Below are 19,003 nucleotides of genomic sequence, written 5' to 3'. Positions count from 1 at the left end.
GTGGTGGCTTCTTTGATCTTGCTGCAGTCATCTCTGTTTCTGTCAGGTCTGATATTAGTAATCTATTAAAATTGGTTTTGTTCTACTAAACCAAGATGTTTCCTCCTAACCACCAGCCTTGCAACTCGGCTGGTAGAACTGGGCTGCTTCAAGCTCTGAAACAGATCAAACACGGCAGTGACATGTTGAGAACCTGAGCAGAATAAAATTGATCCAGGACTGCTGTAAGCCTATTGTATGGCAGAGCAAAAGGTCTGAAAGCCCTGAGCTTCTCAGACCTTTGGTTTGGTATTAAACAGTCAGTTCCTTAGTTGTGTACACCAAGTGCAACTAGAATAATTTTTCAGGGTTTGGAGTAATCAAATTTTCTGTTATTTGCTTATTGGTAGTTGAAGATCTTGTAGGACTGGTTCGAGAACTTGATGTATATTATGGAGAAGTTTTAAGTGAAAGGAATCCTTTTAATACTAATAAACTATTTGATGGCCAGTGAGTGAAGTATTTTGGGTAGCTGCATGAAATATTAAAGTGGATGGGATTTATTTTCTATTGTAGCTTTTGTTGTTGCCACCACTGAGTGCTTTATGTAAGTCTGTTGGTTAGAATTGTTTATGAAATGTTTGTAGCTTCTAGGCCACAGTGGTGTCTTAAATCCAAGTTTGGGATCGTGGCTTCATGTACTCATCAGGTATACAAAACAGGTGGAGAAATAATTAGATAATAAAGTAACACACAAGTGTCACAAAACACTTGTAAATGCATTACAGGAGGCGATGAGTTGTGTGTTACTCTGTACTTTGTGATTATCTAGGGGTTTTTTCCCATTCCTTCACTGGATAGTGCTAAAGCTGATCTGGTTTTGTTGTGTTTTGACAGTGATGTGGGATTTAATTCTTTTTTATTTCTTGTTTTCCTAATTCAGTAACAAAAATCAGTGTTTTTCTATTGGAGCATGGTTATCATGATGGAGATCTATACTCCTGGCCAAATGGTACATAGCAATGTGGGAATAATTAATTAAAAGATTTGAATACAAGTCTCACACAGCAAATCTGGATTCTCCCTGTATGAAAAGCACTACCCAGTATGTAATCGCTGAACTGAAGTCACTGTTCTAAGTGTAGATACTTTGATAGTTGAGAACTACTCACTTCTGTACATCTGGACTTCCTGAGTAATTTTTTAATAAAACTCTGGTAAATTATCTTAACACTCTGCATTAGCAAATTGAAAAGGTGAATGTTCTTAATGTTACACAATGTTTTGTAGGAAAAAAGTCACTGTTAAGGCTTTCTTGCAAAGTTAAATGAAGCAAAACTGGCTTAATTGAGCACGTCAAGGCAATTTTTTTCATTGATTTGCATGCTATAAACTTTAAAAAGTTGGGGATTTTTTTGACTGTCAGATGTGGGCTATAATATTGGGCTATGTAGCAAAACCATTCGGCTTTATCATGTGTTATCAAACGTGATTTGCTACAAAGAATCCAGTAGCAGGAAGTTTTTGTTGTGGTTTTGAATACTTTCTGGAACAATTACATAGAGAATCACGGTCCTGTTGTCTTTAGTTTTCTAGGCATATGTGTGCAACTCTTCAATCAGAATTTAATTTGATATATTAATTATTAAATGTTTACATTTTAAAAGCCTTTAAAACATGCCTTGAGTGTCTTCATACTTAAAGATGTTGCCAGCAATAATCTTGAGGTTCTAAAAGGTATTTTGCAGTTTTAAGTGGGACGTTGGAGAGTGACATGAAATTCTTGTGAACCACACAAAAATATTTTGTTCTTTATCTTAGTTGGATTTTTTTGATCTAAATTAATTGATGTTGACACATGTTATATATATTATATTTTATATATATAATCTTTTAGGTCTTTTTGATTGTGCATTTTAGGGAAATGATTTGCAGCTTACTGGAACTGAACTGCTGTTCACTCTAAGAAGGGAAAAGACAAATTATTCCATACTGTCCTTCTACATGTTCCAGTGTATCAGTGCAGTTACAGCAATTCAGAAGCATTTTTCTAATGGAAGAGTAACAGTAATTTTCATCCACTTCAGAATTTCTTTTGAAAAGAGAGATTAATATTTCTTTTGCCACATTATCAGAACCAAGCTTCAGAAGCATTTGCATTGTTACCTTTTTGTACACAAGAGACTATGGTAGTGTTTATTTGGTGTAAGCTCACTTATGGTTGAACTCTTGATGGTATTTTCAAGTATCCGTTTGCCTTGCTTCCTACTGAACATCAAACATCCTTAGAGAAGGCACTTTTCTTTTTCCTTAAGAAAAACACTGGAAATGAAAACATAAACTATTTGTAAGTGCTTGTAGACAGGTTAGAGAAGTAAAAGCCACTCTTGGATTACTTTTGTATTGATTTGGTTCTCATGTTAGATCAGTGCTGATTTATTTAAGGCAACTGTTACAGCAGTTGCTAACTTTAACTGTTCTAATAACAATAAATGTGCTGGTTGTCCAAAATGTAGCAGATTCTTAAAGTCACTACTACAGAGTTATGCTCCAGAGTAGTGATCAGAGTTTTATGAATGTGCTTTTAATTTGCTCCCTTTTCCAGTCAGTTATCCTTAAAGCTCTGACAAAAAATAGAAGATGAGGTAAGTTTTAGTATGTGGTAATCTGGCTTCAAAGAAGAAAGGTGGTTATTAATATTTCCTTTTGGATTTGTTCTTCTAGTTGTCATTTTTGCTTTTCTGGATACAATTAGTAATAATAGTTACAGAGGTGGCTAGTGCATAGCAAAATCTACCTCATGAGAATCCACAGAGGTTTGTAAAAATAGAGCAGAAGAATAATATTGAGGTACACTAGGAAATGCTTTGTTGTTCCATTGCTATTTTCATAGTTGGGAATCTTAAATACCTGAAGTTTTTGACAGTTTACCAGTCATTTATATCAGAATTGATTCCATGTTAAAAACTGGCATACAAATGATTTCTAGTGAAATCCTGTCAGTTCCCATTTCCTGTGGGAAGGCTCACTTTGATGTGTAGTGTCTTCAGAGCATGGGAAGGTGATGGTGAGGGATAGAAGTCATAAGAGTATTTTAAATTATTGAGCATTAGGTATGATGGAAATGTGTAATTAATGAAGATTCCATAAGCTAGTTGGACTCTGGATTTCCCTGACCTTCTCTAGCCAATAAGAGCAGAACTAGGTATCTCAAACAAAAAATCTTTGTACCCTTCCCTGCTTTAATCAATTGAAGAAGTGTTATGATTGAGAGTTGAGCTGCAGCTGAGGTGGTGTGTGACTGGAACTGCCCGTGACGTTGTGGTGGGAGCTTAAGACTAAGAGAGTTGAGTTAGGAGCCTGAAAGCGAGGAGAATATATACTTGCCATATCAACAGTGTTCTTGTCCTAAAAACATGGGTTGTTTCAAGCAATGTGAGTGGGATTTTCAATGTAGTCTTCAGATTACAGTCTGACATGTCAAAATAAGGCAGCCTGAGAAGAGTCAAACACAAAATCCATTTCGAGTGACAGGCAGTTTAGCCAGAGGTGGAGGGGCAGTTTTGCTGTATTTGTTGAATATAGGCAATACTGATTTCAGAAGATGAAGGCACCAATTTTCAAATTCCTTCAATGCAGAAAATGTCTGGAGTTTAATATAAATAGAACTGGGCAGTAGACACGGAGAGAGCAGAGTTTGAGGTTATGCAGATGTTTTTTCTTTGGGAAGAGGGTTCAGCTGTCAAAGACTTATTAGCATTTTTATGATGATAGGTATTTATTCATCTGTGTAGTGCTGCAGTCTGACATTTATTTAAGTTTAGTGGCTGATGGAAGGAATTACTCGCACTCCTTTGTGCCAGTTCAGCTATTTGTGAGGCTGTGCAGCAGAGTCTGTTTTTTTGATTGTAGTAGCACTTAAAAATGTATTTCAGATTTTGGTCTTGCATTATAACAGATACCATGAGCTACTAATGTGATTTGGCTGTGATGCATCTGATCCTCAAATGCTTATGAAGGAGTATATCCTAGCAAATGAGAACAATATTGATACCAGACAAGTCTTTGAAAGTGTCTGAAATACTAGACGTAGTTCTGGCTAACCTATGTAACACAGATGAACTGTGAAAGGCTTACTGTTGTGATGAGGCAGTGAATTGAAAATGAGAATACAAAAAAGGGCTTTGGATCATTGACTATTGTGGAATCGAGACTGAAACTAAACTAGAGGATTTTTAACTTGAGGTTAAAATAAGGGAAGAATAAAGAAGAGTTTCCAGCTCAGTTGAATGGATGGGCCTTTAAAGGCTTCAGTTTTTCTATACCAGATCCTGCCTTTTCCCTACCATGTTACTCTGTTTGCTTGCATGTCCAGGATAATCCTTCTCTGTTTACACAAATCTGGAACCTGTCTTTCGTACTGTTCAGCTGCCATCTGGACAAGGGCAGCTGTAGCTCGTCTGGATCTGTTGGTCAGTGTATCTGTACTCATCAGCCAGCCAGCTCACTGCTGCCAGTCAGCTGCTGGCTGAGCCAGGCCAGACAAATAGCCTAGCAGTTTATAAGTTTTCTGTGCCAGTTCTAAGGAAAAGAGTACAGCTGATGCCTTTAAAAAATTCTTTTAGAAGATGAAAACTGGTTCTATGTTTAGACTGGGATCAGGTGGTACTGCTCTGGCATGGGGCTTGGATTGGATGGTCTTTTGAGGTCCCCTTCTAACCCTTAAGATTCTGTGATTCTGTGATCTTGGTTGTAACCACAGGGGGAAAAAAGAGACACAGCAATGGCAAAAGAATTTTCATTTAAATAAGAAGCTTGATCAGCATATGAAGGATAACTGTGTAGTGTTTTTGCTTGCAATAGCACGGAGTGGGACACAACACCCACAGAGAGACTTGTTTGAGATCACACCGGTCCTGTTGTCTTTTAAGTACTTATATAAGGTCCTGAAAGACAGAAAAAGAAGTAGAGGGAGGATGCATCACTTGGAGGAAACGTCAAAGATGAAGTTGGATGCTTTCCTCAGATGTCTTGAGTATGTTTTTGTTTGACTTGGTGTGTGGTTCTGTTTTCTTTGCAGCCAAACTGTTAAAAATTTGCACTGAACTTGTCTCGTTTGCAATGCAAAAGACAATAACTTTTTGTGCTTACCCTGACTTAGCTCTTCTGTGCATGTTTTTTGAGGGGTCAGAAGGGATTGTTCTTGAAGGGAAGAGGGGATACTCCTTGTTTCTCACTATATATACTGATGAAACACTGATGGTATTCAACAAGATTCTAAAAGATGCCTGAAATAAACAGTACAGGAGAAAGCTGGGGAGAAAATATCATTTAATAGTCTTGTCTGTCTTGTAGTCTGACCCAATAAGGAAATGTAAAGACAAATGGAATTCCTGTGAAGCTCTTTCTGTGCTTTTTTATCAAGTGATTAATGCATTAGAATTTTCCATCTGCATGGGGTTGCAGGAATTTCAGACTTTCATTCTAGAAAGTTCTTAAAAATATTTCATAGTTCATGATGGGGAAGTTACCACGAAGTTTCCTAGCTGCAATAAAAACGTCTACAAATACCAACCTTCAGAAAGAGTCATTTTGGTCAGAAATACCACAGAGATTCCCAGCCAGGTGTTACAGAGGTATTGTTCTGACTAAAACCATTGGGCATTGGCAGTAGCAGGCTATCTTCCCTGAGAAGTCCACACTTTTTCACAACTATCTGCAGACTGTTTCCCTCTGGCTGTGTGTTCAATCTGGCAATTGTTCAATGCAGTCTATGGAGAGGGAGGAAGTTCACTTATATTGCTAAGCTGTCAATATAGCATTTGAAAGTAAATATTTCTCTCCTTTTTTTTTTGTAGTTAGCATTCTCTGTGGCCTCTATTTAGCCTTTGGAAAAAGTATCGTGATAGAGGAGGATATGAAGAAAATGCAAATGTCTCCTGAGCTGCCTTTTACATTAGGTGTATGCTTGTGTAGAGGCTTTGAATGGATGTGCAGCCCCTTAGCAATGAAAGGAGACTACGTTGAGACCTCTTGTATCTGGCATGCTGCAACATGTGAGTTGGCAGTGAAGCACTGCAGGATCCCACTGGCTTTGGGACTCTCAAATCAGATTCAAACAGCTATGACAGGTATCTGAGGTCATCGCTGGGAAACTCAGTGTCAGGACTCAAAATAGAAGTTCTGCTAGTTGCCACCGCCAGCATGATAGTCATCCTTCAAAACGATTCATATCTTCCCAATCTAGTTTTGATATCCTTAGGTAGTTTATTTAGGCTTTGGTTTAAGAGCATGGCTACCAAAGAAGTGCCTTTTTAAGTGTAATAACAGCATTCTGAGACTCTGTGTGGAAATGGTGTTACATGTGTGCAGTGGGAAAGCATCCCTAGCAACTCCCTGAGAACTGAGTTATTTGACTTTTGTTTCATGCATTCAAACCTACGAACAGTATTGAGGGCCTGTATTCTTGGGGCAAGCAATGGGAAGGGATCTGTTAAGGCAAGTACTATCCTTTTCATCTGTGCCATGTGCCTTAAATCTTGACTGACTTGAAATGTCTTTTCCTTTGAGGTCAGCAACTGTGCTTGTTTTCTGTAGGGACTGATCTTTTTTAATTTCTGTGGTTTGGTGTTTGTGCTGGGGAGACAAAGGTAATTGAGGTTGGAAATTGTAGGTATTTGTAGCATTAGCAGCAGGTGGAAGGAGGTTCTGCTCCCCCTCTCCTCTGCCCTGGTGAGACCTCATCTGGAGTCCTACGTCCAGTTCTGGGCTCCTCAGCTCAAGAGGGACAGGGAACTGCTGGAGAGAGGCCAGTGCAGGGCCACCAAGATGCTGAGGGGACTGGAGCATCTTCCTTATGAGGAAAGGCTGCGGGACCTGGGACTGTTTGATCTGGAGGAGACTGAGGGGGCGTCTCATTAGTAGTTACAAATATCTAAATGGTGGATGTCAGGATGTTGGGGCAGCACTTTTTTCTGTTGTCTCTGGTGACAGGACAAGGGTTAGTGGAAAGATAAGGAATAAAAGGAAACATAAGGGAAAACTATGTCACCGCTGAGGTGAGGGAGCCCTGGCCCAGGCTGCCCAGGGAGGGTGTGGAGGCTTCGTCTCTGGAGGTTTTCAAAACCTGCCTGGACACGTTCCTGTGTGACCTGATCTAGATGGGACCTGCTTTGGCAGAGGGGTTGGACTGGATGATCTCTAAAGGTCCCTTCCAACCCCTACCATTCTGTGATTCTATGACTAGTGTCTCTTTGGCCTTGGTCTGTGTTTTTTTTCAATCTCAATCTTGAATATTGAGCCTTGTGTACTTGTTGTGGTAGATTTTTACCATCTTGTAAAACCTATGTTGTGTTGGGGAGGGGATGTTTGACCAGTAATGTATAAAAGCTGCCAGCGTGTACAAGGCAAGTGTAGTCCCAAAGCTGTGCTTCAATTTACAGAATCTTTCAAGCTTTTTTCCCCCCTACAAAATAATTAGACAGCAGATGAGAAAGTTTTTCTGTTCTGTGCTGCTCACACCTTGCAGTGACAGGAATGGCATGTTTGAACTTGAAAACATCGGTCTGTGTTTTAGTGTGTTCCCTTGAAGTCAAGAAGTGTGAAAAATAGCACTTAACTTGCAGTTTCTAGAGATTCCCAGAGGATGACAGTCTTTATTTCAGAGGTAGCCAGCTGATGCTATAGATGCCACTTACTGGCGCCTTAATTTCTACCTAAAGAACATAGATGTCACCCGACCTGTTTTCTCCATTTTCTGCCACGGACGTTGCTCTGAAATGATGTTGGAAAACATGGACACCAGAGATCTGGGGTTTTTCCCACTTCCTTAAATCTGATCTTAAATAAGATATTTGGAAGCACAAGGCAGGAAGTGGAAGTTCTCTATAAAATCCTGTAATGGCATTATTAATTCCTTCTAATAATAGGACAAACTACTTGGAGGGAGTGTGGGGAGGAGCACATATTGCAGAAGTAATTTCAGCTTCATTTTTTTCTTGAGCAAGAGTTCAGTGAGATTTAAATGCTGCTGTTATGCCTCCTGCGGTGGCCTCTGAGTACTCAGTGCATCACGATTGCCCCCTTAATCCCATCATCTTTAAGCACTCAGATGGAGATGTTACTTGATGGTACTGTGGGTTCTTTCAAAATTAGCAATCAAACTAGGAGGGTCCTCATCTTTACTTGCATCTTTTTTCCTTTAAACCTGGCCTTATCCTGTAAAGATGTTTTCCATTAGTGCTGTCACCACCATGTCTAAAATCTCAGGTTTGTGAACACTGTGGCTCTTTGTTTAAATTAATAACAAGTTTAATAGTCTCTCTTAAACATTCTGGAGAAGTCATCAGAATAAGCTCACAGTTTTGTAGATGCACAGCCTTCTTCAAGATAGAAAATTACTGAAGCTTGAACTTTGCAAGGTCAAGTGGCTACTCTTACACAGGGACTCACAGGTGAAGAGTTTCTTCAAACTGGAATGTTCAGCATGCTTTAAGGGCATCTCTTCTGCAGATTGCAAAATCCTAGTTCTTTCTTTTAATGGTATCTAATTTTGTCTTGCCATGTACGAACAGTATTTTGTAGTGTGATGTTTCTCTTCAAAACATTGCAGAAGTTGCATGATACCCAAGTGTGCCAAGTCTCTCTTCCTAGAACTGCAATGTTGCAATGTCTTCAAATATTAAATGGAATCTGAATATAAAAATGAAGTGTCGATGAGGTTGATGTCAGAGTGTTTCAGACCATTGCTTGCACCCTGAAGAGATACTGTGTTCTAGTCCAACTATGTACAGAGTCCTTCATTAGCTCACCTCAGCGAGACTGATGCATTGTGCATGGGCTGCTTAATGTCAGAAAAAAGTTAATGAATGGTCCAACTCCACTTTCCATTGCCAGAACACCACAGAACCATACAATCTTAAGGGCTGGAAGGGACCTCGCAAGCTCATCCAGTGCAACCCCCCTGCCAGAGCAGCACCACCTAGAGTAGGGCACACAGGAACTCATCCACCTGGGTTGGGATGTCTCCAGAGAAGGAGACTCCACAGCCCATCTGGGCAGCCCCAGCCACTGCTCCCTCACCTCGAGAGGGAACAAGTTTCTCTTTGTGTTTCTTGGGAACCTCTTCTGTTGCAGGTTGTCCCCATTGCCCCTTGTCCTATCATTGGCCATCACCGAGTACAGCCTGACTCCATCCTCCTGACACCTGCCCTTCTTGTATTTGTAAACATGAATGAGGTCACACCTCAGTCTCCTCTCCTCCAAGCTAAAGAGTCCTAGCTCCGTCAGCCTTTCATTACAAGGCAGATGCTCCACTCCATCATCTCTGTGGCCCTGTGCTGAACTCTCTCCAGCAGCTCCCTGTCCTTCTGGAACGATTGTTATACAAAAAGCTACACAAAAACTTCAAGTTTTTTTGTAGGACCCATGTTGAGTTGCAAACTCTCTTCTATTTATTTCTAAATAAAATTTTAGGAGACGAAGCAAGCCTTTTAGAACATCAGGTCAATCTTTACATTTTTAAGATCAACCTTTTAGCTTCTTAAAAGGAATTAAGTCCCATGGATTTCTGCTGCTGTGGTGCAGCATTTTGGGTGGTATTTATCCTTTCTTCCCCACTGACTTTTTGTTCAACTGCAGTGTGGACTTGATGAAACACATGGAGAAGGAGATTGATAGTGAGAAACTCTAGCCTGAAAAGATATGCATCTTCTACATAAGACAATGTGACAACAGTTCAAGTGATATGTTACTTTACTGTCTTGTTTATCTTTTTTTCTGATTACTGTGTTGCTTAAGTTAATTGCTGTTGTGTTTGGATTTAATGAATGTACTTTGGCTCAGTTTATATTAAGTACAGTCCTTGTTTGACCTGCAAGCATTGAGAACAGTGATAATAGGACTATTACTGGTCTAAAGATCAACAAAATATGTTTTGGAACATACTGGTATGTATAAGGAGGACAGAATATGTCCTTCCTGTTGTAACTTGGTTTACTTCATTGGATTGAAGATAACCTCTTTATTTTACCTTTGAGAAATGTTCTCCTGGGTGTTACCAGACAAATACAGAATGATAAAAACCTGCTTCCTGCTTGTGGTAACATCAAGGCTGGGTGGTCTTTATATATATTTGTAGTCCGTTCTTATATATATGAGAGCTGGACAGAGAGGAACCTCATGAGGTACAACAAGGACAAGTGCAGAGTCCTGCATGTGGGGAGGAACAACCCCCTGCGCCAGGACAGGCTGGGGATTGACCTGCTGGAGAGCAGCTCTGCAGAGAGAGACCTGGGAGTGCTGGTTGATAATAAACTGAGCATGAGCCAGCAATGTGCCCTCGTGGCCAAGAAGGCCAGCGGCAGCCTGGGGGCATCAAGAAGAGTGTGGGCAGCAGGTCAAGGGAGGTTCTGCTCCCCCTCTACTCTGTCTCGGTGAGGCCTCATCTGGAGTCCTATGTCCAGTTCTGGGCTCTTCAGCTCAAGAGGGACAGGGAACTGCTGGAAGGAGTCCAGCACAGGGACACAAAGATACTGATGGACTGGAGCATCTTCCTCATGAGGAGAGGCTGCAGGAACTGGGGCTGGAGAAGAGGAGACTGAGGGGGGAGCTCATTAATAGTTACAAATATCTTAAGTGATGGATGTCAGGAGGTTGGGACAGCACTTTTTTCTGTTTTATCTAGTGACAGGACAAGGGGTAATGGAAAGAAGCTGGAACACAAAAAGTTCCATTTAAACATGAGGAAAAATTATGTCACTGTGAGGTGAGGTAGCCCTGGCCCAGGCTGCCCAGGGAGGGTGTGGAGGCTCCTTCTCTGGAGGTCGTCAAAACCCACTTGTACACGTTCCTGTGTGACCTGATCTAGGTGGACCTGCTTTGGCAGGGTGTTGGACTGGATGATCTCTAGAGGTCCCTTCCAACCCCTACCATTCTGTGATATATTTGTGCATCTAAAAAGTGTGTAAAGATCACTGTGGAAACAAATAGAAAAACGTATATGGCCAGATACTTGAAAAAAGCCTACATACAATAACTGAAGTTTTTCAAGATGCTGTTTCTATTTATGCTATATTTTCTGTCCTTTTTTGTTCCTCTAGGGCAGTGTGTTACAACTCAGATCTTCTAGTGGAGAGGCTATTCTTTCTGTTAAGTAATCAACAGTGTCCAGTCCCTGTGGTGCTTCAGGCCATTCTGCTCAACTAGTTTATTCTAATAAACGACTCCATTCCTTACATGTGTGTGTGGATCTCGGTGCTCAGCATGAGATCAAATTAATCCCAAACATAATACAGTTTAAGTAACCTTTCTACTGTAAGTGTAGGAAACTGCCAGGCTGAACTTCACCCTTTGATTCAGATACTATGTTTTCTAGGGAGTAGCAAAAAGAGTTCTTTTCTTTCACGTGAGTGTTCCTGCATATAAATCCTTACCAATACTGTCATTAGTACTTGTCTGGGTAGATTGAGATACAGATTTTTCTACTCTGTGTGTAATGTAGTCATATCTGTAATATAGAATTCATATTTCATCCAATATCTTCTTCCAGTAATCCCTTTCTAAATCAGGACTGTGTTAGTATAGTTCTCATTGCCTATGCATAGATTTCATTATCTGCCCTTTTTTTAAGTTAAAAAAAACTGGCTAGGGATTTTTTTCAAGCATTCATACAGTCTTTCTGCTTGAAAAAATGGTAACCAACCCTTCAAATTCCTGCTAAGGTGAGGTTTTCCAGACTGCACATGTGTGCTCTAATAAAATTGCTTTCTGTACTGTGAACAATTACGGTATATCCTGTATTAACAGCAGTTCAGAAGTTCACTAGCAAATGTTGGTTTTCTATCCTTACTGCAGCTGTTGTGGGTGAACACAAGTGTATGGTGATACAGCAGTGCTCTAACTGCAATATGATAACAACATATTGCACCCACAGAATCTTAAGGGTTGGAAGAGACCTCAAAAGATCATCCAGTCCAACACCGTGTGATCTGTCTTAACATGTTGGAGCAAAACTCTATTATATACTTGAATATTCTTTGCTCTTTTAATATATTTTCCTCTCAGAAGCTCTCAGACTTCAAGTTCTAGTCATGGGTTGCCTTGGTCATGGCTGCTTTCAATGGCAGCACTTTGCCTTCTGAGATGGAGTAACAGATTGCCCGAGGACCTGACAAATCCTTATGAAAATAGTCACCACTCAAATTGGGTATAGGAGTGTCATTATAAACATAGTATGCCTAAACTGCACCCAAATAGATTTGCTTTTGTTGTACAAATGAGCTACCCTTCTCCTCTAAGTTTGATTCCTGCGGAGGGGGTGGGAGAGCTGGTTATAAGCAGATGCTTCCTTTGTGCAGTCATCTCAGGGCTGCTGTCCTTGTGGGGTTCCCCTTCTCTTCCTCCCTTGTTTCTACCACATTCCCATTTTTCTATTTTGAAAGAGTAAACCAAGATTTTCCTGGTATGTTCAAACATTGACTTAGTTTGTCCAGACCTACTATAGATGTCTGCTTAACCTAGAGAAGGTACCGTGGTTAGATGCTTCAGTCAGATCCAAAGTCACTAAAACCAAGTCTGATTGCTGGCCTGTTGAATAGATTGAATGATTTTGGAGCATTAATAAGACAACTTGACTAGAGAGAAGTTGTGCATAGGGAGAATATTTGTACTAAGTCAATGTTACTGTAGTTTCTGAATTTCATCGAATTCAGCTTGTCTATGGTCCTTCAAAGCTAGGCTTGGCAGCAGAAGAAAAGCAATGGCACGTATGAGAGAAATCCAGGACTTCTGCTTTATTGCACTGACAGAACCAAATTGTTCAATCTGTTACCTCATCTGTTTCTTGCCATAGCTGGGAGTTGTAAAGGTCAGGCCATTGCAGCACAAAGAATATAATAGTTAACATGCTGCATCTCGCAGTGTTACCAGCTGGCTAGCGCATTGCTCCCATTGAACATCCGGGCTCTTGCCCAAAAAGCCTAAGCAGCATCCTCTGCCTATTTTGGGAATGCGTCAAAGTCAGAAGTTTCTGAAGGTGGCAACGTGGTACAGGCTCTGATGGCCCGTGCTGCACTTCAACAGGGCTGCGGCAGTTTTCACTTTGAAATAAGTCTCATCAGCCTGAGAGGTGCAGCGTGTGTTCTCTGTACAAACAGATCCATTTACTGAGGGAAAGTGACCTGTCAATTGCGTGTGTGTGCGAGGAAGTGGGATGTGATGTGACGTGATGGAAGCCTCTACCAGCGTGCCAGTTACCCTGACCCACACCTCCTATCGCTGTTAGTAGAGTGCCTGGGTGATTTCATCCCACAAAAGAAGGCAAGGTTATGGCTGCCATGCTTGTTATACCCTCCTGTAGGGGAGTGAGAAGCATGGGTACAAGGCAATAGCTAGTGTATTAAAGTTATTGTGAATATGTGTGATAAAGGATGTAATGAGGGATACAAGTAAATATGTATGAAGCCACTTTGGGAGACCTTTTCTGTTTCAATCTAATCTTCAGCGTGATGTCTAATGTACCTGTCTCTAGTGAAAATATCAGATGAGTGCACAGGTGAATAAACAGGCTTTTTTCGTTCTCCTGACCCCCTTTTTCAGTCCTCTGACACTCTGGTTCTTTGATCTCCCTCTCTGTTTTCTGATGGTTTTGATACATGTTAAATGATGAAGATTGCGTGAAGATCAATGACACACTTTTGGCAGTATTTGAGAAGATGAAAACAGAAAGAAAAGCCAGTCGATATTCCCTTCCAGTGTTTTGTTAACAGGTCTGCATCCCAACAGCCCTTGACCTTTGCAAAAAGCAGATTGGTGCTTTGTGTCACATTAAAACTATGAAGTTAGTGCCTGTCCATTAATATTTCCAGGGTTTTGCTGTAGATTGTCAGTAGATATCGATGAATCAGTTACATTTGTAGTTTGCAAGACGGGATTAAATACAAAGTACAGGAATGACAGAAAGCCAGGAGTCACATGCCATCAGGACAGGTTAGCTTGTCTGGCCCATTCTGATTCAACAGCATGTTTCATGGAGACTTCATCAGTGCTTTGACCTGCAAACACACCTTAGCTTTATTGCCTGAAGCATGTACGTCAGCCACGTGGCTGATCCCACCACGGATGCTGGGTGCGTGCAGTGGGGAAGGGACACATGGCCCTTCTGAGAACAGAACCACTTGGTTGTTGAGTTGTGACAAAGATTTAATGTCTTTTTTGTTGCAGCTCATAGACTGGTGGGCGACCACACAACAAAAAAACAGCACTCAGAGATTAGGGATTGTTGCCTGTTGATGCCTATTGGTCTCAATTCCAGTTGCTCACCTGGCAGAATGACATAAAAGTTGCACATGAAAGCTGGGTTGGGTTTAAGTTTCTAAGACCTGCTTCAACACGTGCAACGGGATAAGGGACAAAAATGCCTAGGTGAACCTGCTTCTGCAGAGAGGTTGGACTAGATGATCTCTAAAGGTCCCTTCCAACCCCTACCATTCTGTGATTCTGTTAGCTAAACTTGTTTGACTAATATTGTAACTAAGTCTTTACTGTTCAGCATTTCCATTTTCTCTGCTTTTGCTATTTGAGAAGTGTCACCATAACTTTTCTTCAGATCGTGGTAACTTATCCAAGTCACTCTTTGACATAACAGAAGATCTTTTGGTTTATGTTTCTACACTTACTTGGAATGCTTGTGAACTTTAAACACTTGATTTAAACCAAAGAGAGGAGAGGACGTGTTGCGAGTGGTGGATGATATTTTAGTGCATCCTGGTTTTGACTGTTCATTTGTCTCATCCTTCAGAACACTGTTTAATCGTGAATTGCTTTTTCCTTCCTGAAAGGTGCCATACTTGGCAGATCAGAAACACAAGAGTGTATCTACTACAACGCTAATTGGGAAAAAGACAAAACAAACCGCAGTGGTATTGAACCGTGTTACGGTGATAAAGATAAAAGACGACACTGTTTCGCTACATGGAAGAACATTTCTGGATCAATTGAAATTGTGAAGCAAGGTTGCTGGCTGGATGACATCAATTGTTATGACAGGTAAGTGACTTTTCCTACACATTTGAAATGTATTTGTAATTTTAAACTACTTTGCCTGGCCATAATTTATACACCTCCCCTCTGCAAACAATACTTGCTGCAAATGATAATACAACAGTCTAGGAATATCTACTTTGTATTTAGATGCATGCATACACATGCTTGTATTTTTTCCTGACCTACCTGCATTTAGGGACCTGACTTCATTTAAGTGCATTATCTTGTTTGCAGAATAGCACGTTTTACTTTCTCTTATTTACTTATTTCTCTTATTTACATATATTAAAAAAAATGTTTAATCTATTCTTTTTTAGACCGTTAATAATGTATTTTCTAATGATTTGTTATTGCCAAACAAAGAAGGCCAATGGCATTCTGGGATGCATCAAGAAGAGTGTGGCCAGCAGGTTGAGGGAGGTGGTTCTCCCCCTCTACTCTGCCTTGGTGAGGCCTCATCTGGAGTCCTGTGTCCAGTTCTGGGCTCCTCAGCTCAGGAGGGACAGGGAACTGCTGGAGAGAGGCCAGTGCAGGGCCACTAGGATGGTCAAGGGTATAGAACATCTCTCATATGAGGAAAGACTGCAGGAACTGGGGCTGTTTAGTCTGGAGAAGAGGAGATTGAGGGGGGTGATCTTATTAACATTAATAGATATCTAAAGGGTGAGTGTCAGGAGATTGGGACATCCCTCTTTTCTATAGTAGATAGTAACAGGACAAGGGGTGATGGGATGAAGCTGGATGCAAAAAGTTCCACTTAAACATAAGAAAAAACTATTTCACCATGAGAGTGAGGGAGCCCTGGCCCAGGCTGCCCAGGGGAGTTGTGGAGGCTCCTTCCTTGGAGATCTTCAAGACCCGCCTGGACATGTTCCTATGTGACCTGATCTAGGTGATCCTGCTTCTGCAGAGGGGGTGGACTAGATGATCTCTAAAGATCCCTTCTAACCCCTACCATTCTGTGATTCTAAGAAACCAGAATGCAAAAGTCTGTAGCTCGCTTTTCCAAAGTCTTTGGAGTTTGGAAGTCAGCACTTTGTATCTGCTCTTTACTTAAATGTGGCACTATTTTGCCAATTTGTTAAAAAAGCTCAACTCAGTACCAGCTCTAAGAGACAAGGAGTGTTCTAAAATTCCAGTCTTTTTTTTTTATAACAGATGGTCTAGCAAGTACCCACGAGCAGTAACAGCAGGACTTGGGGTTTGTGAGATATTGGCTGAATAAAGGTCATGACTCTTAAGAAATGGCATAACAGTCCTTTGATGTGCTATACTAAGTTTTATTTGTTCAAAACAGTTATTGTTTGGAAAAGGAGGAATTAAGAAAATGAATGCATAATAGATCTTCATTAAAATGTGCTTAGAAATAATTTTTAGCAATATTTTAGACAATTTTCCTTTTGTGTTTCTTAAATGTTGAATGAGTAGAAGAAATCATTATAGTCATTTCTGACAGATAAAGTTTCCCCACACACCAGGATGTTTTCTCATTTAATGAGAGTTTAAAGCTAAGTTGAACAGTGGTTCTGATTTATCTGTTTCTCAGAGAAATAGCAAAGCATCTGCAAGCTTGCTTGCACAGCATGACTGGAATTCAGCTATGCTAGAAGGCAGGAGACAAGTTTTGAAGAAATCTTGTTTGTTGCTACTAGTATCTAGTAACTGTAGTCACTTAGGATGGAAAAGTACTTTTTGGGTTTTTTTTTAATCCATTCTTAATTGTAACTTTGCAGAAGGTGGGGAGTGTTTACAATTTCTGAACTAAGTTTGTGCTAAATGTTAAACGTTTAGGTGGGAATAGAATTTTTCCGTTTGGAAATAGGTGTTTACTCCACTGATTCCACATGTATCTGTGAAACAAAGTACAGGCAGGATGGTAATGAAGGAGTTGGAAACTGGGTAAAATTGTGTCTGTCTCTAAGACCTCATTAACTGTAACTTGTCATAAGAATGCATCTTGCTGTGTTTTGTCTAAAGTATGCATTAAACAAAATGTTATCTCTGGGAGTGACGAGTGGTTTACTGAACGGGGAGTTACAGCGTGGTGAACTCCAAACAAGGGCAGATGAAGAACATGGCAGTACAGCCTAATTGTAGTGGCAGGTTCTATAAAATAACCCTCATTTTTGAAGATGAACTAAAGGCTTTTTTTACAGTCCTCAGCTGAGCTGCTCTTTCTGCAGGATTTTCAAATCCTTGTCTTTGTGCTGTCAGGTTGTCTCCTGTGCAATGCCTAATTTTACTTTCCTGACTTGAATAGTTTCAGCTTTTTTGTTAATCAAACTCCTTTCCCGCAGTTAATTCATTGAGTGAAGCAAGCCCTGTCGCTGAGCATCATGTAGGCAGGAAAAATGGTAGAAATGTTACCTTGTTTCTAAAAATAACACCAAATTTTAAATTGTGTCCAGCCCCACAGAACGCTGAGTTTATGGTTAAACACTAGCCAGTTGATCTTTTGTTGGTTTTTTGTCCTGTTTAAAACTGTGAACTGTTCTTCAGTATCCTGTTAGTGGTTTTCTTTAGCTTTGTCTTAAAAATAGCAAGAATGTGCTACTTCAGTTTTAGTGACATCTCACTGCAATGTAAAATAACGACATGTTGGCTTTTCAGCTTTAACTCCTGCCTGGGTAGTGTGTTGTCCTGATGATTTATTGACATTCACTTACAATTATAAATAGGAATGTGTGTTCTCTCTTAAAAAAAACCACAAAAACCACTGATTTAATACCTTTTTTATTATTGTTATCTTCTATAGGAATGATTGCATAGAGAAGAAAGACAGCCCTGAAGTGTTTTTCTGTTGTTGTGAAGGCAACATGTGTAATGAACGTTTCTTCTATTTTCCGGAAATGGAGGTCACGCAACGTAAGTTAGTTAAACACATTTGTGGAGGAACTGCTCAGCAGAGTTCACACAGCCACAGAATCTTGAGGGTTGGAAGGGACTTGGAAAGCTCACCCAGTGCAACCCCCCTGCCAGAGCAGCACCACCTAGAGCAGGGCACACAGGAACTCGTCCAGCTGGGTTGGAATGTCTCCAGAGAAGGAGCCTCCACAGCCCATCTGGGCAGCCCCTGCCAGTGCTCCCTCACCTCACACTGAAGAAGTTTTACCTTGTGTTTCTTTGGAACCTCTTGTGTTCCAACTTGTACCCATTGCCCCTTGTCCTGTCACTGGCCATCACTGAGAACAGCCTGGCTCTGTCCTCCTGACACTCACCCTTTATGTATTTATAAACATGAATGAGGTCACCCCTCAGTCTCCTCTTCTCCAAGCTGCAGAGCCTCAGCTCCCCCAGGCTTTCATCAGAAGAGAAATGCTCCACTCCATCCTCTTTGTGGCCCTGTGCTGAACTCCCTGCAGCAGCTGCCAGTCCTTCTTGAACTGAGTGGCCCAGAATTTCCACATACTTAATAGTGTCTTATGTTCAGGAGAGAAGACCTTTCAAAACGTTGTGGTCAGTTTTTGCTGCCAGAAGGTTTCTGGTTCCCAGGTGATGCTCTATCATGTGCATTCGCATAAAGAGCCTAGAAAATTGCCAGTTCACTTCTTCAATTTTGAAAGGTCTCTACAGTAGAAGTAATTTAAATAGATAAAAGGCACTTCAGCTCTTTTCTAAGTTTGAGAAGGAAGGATAATCTGAAATAATTGGCTGTTTTAAGATACAGAAGTTACTGTCAAATCTTACCTTAATTGTATAGTTGAGCTTCTGTAAGTGTCTGTAAATCACTGGGCTAAAAGCCATATCATCCTACATGTATGTACCAGCCTATGAATCTCCTGTTCTTAAACCAATGCACTCGCTGTTTGTTTAAACTAATTGGGCCTTTGAGTTTCTCTGTAAATTGACACAGTAACCTTTAAAAATGAGGAAAGAATTTCCTTCTAGGTTACAAAGAAAGTCAGATAGCCAGACTTAACAAATAATTGTTTTAAAATACAATATCTAAAAGGTTATTTGATTATTCTTGCATATCTTCTTC

The 19,003-nt window shown here is 40.6% G+C and overlaps 1 protein-coding gene across 2 annotated transcripts in view; it reads left to right on the top strand.

Moving 5' to 3' along the window:
* Window positions 1–19,003, top strand: part of ACVR2A (activin A receptor type 2A) — a 69,279-nt gene that overhangs the window by 23,082 nt on the left and 27,194 nt on the right. For both annotated transcript variants that reach the window (XM_062004781.1, XM_062004780.1), the window contains exons 3-4: window positions 14,817–15,024; window positions 17,777–17,886. In XM_062004781.1, the coding sequence (XP_061860765.1) occupies window positions 14,817–15,024; window positions 17,777–17,886 (318 nt within the window). The remainder of the gene's footprint in view (window positions 1–14,816; window positions 15,025–17,776; window positions 17,887–19,003) is intronic.

The sequence above is a fragment of the Colius striatus genome, chromosome 11 (genome assembly GCF_028858725.1).
Source record: "Colius striatus isolate bColStr4 chromosome 11, bColStr4.1.hap1, whole genome shotgun sequence".
NCBI classification, from domain to species: Eukaryota; Metazoa; Chordata; class Aves; order Coliiformes; family Coliidae; genus Colius; species Colius striatus.
The sequence above is the reverse complement of the archived record's forward strand: the minus strand, read 5'-3'. Positions and strand labels throughout refer to the sequence as shown.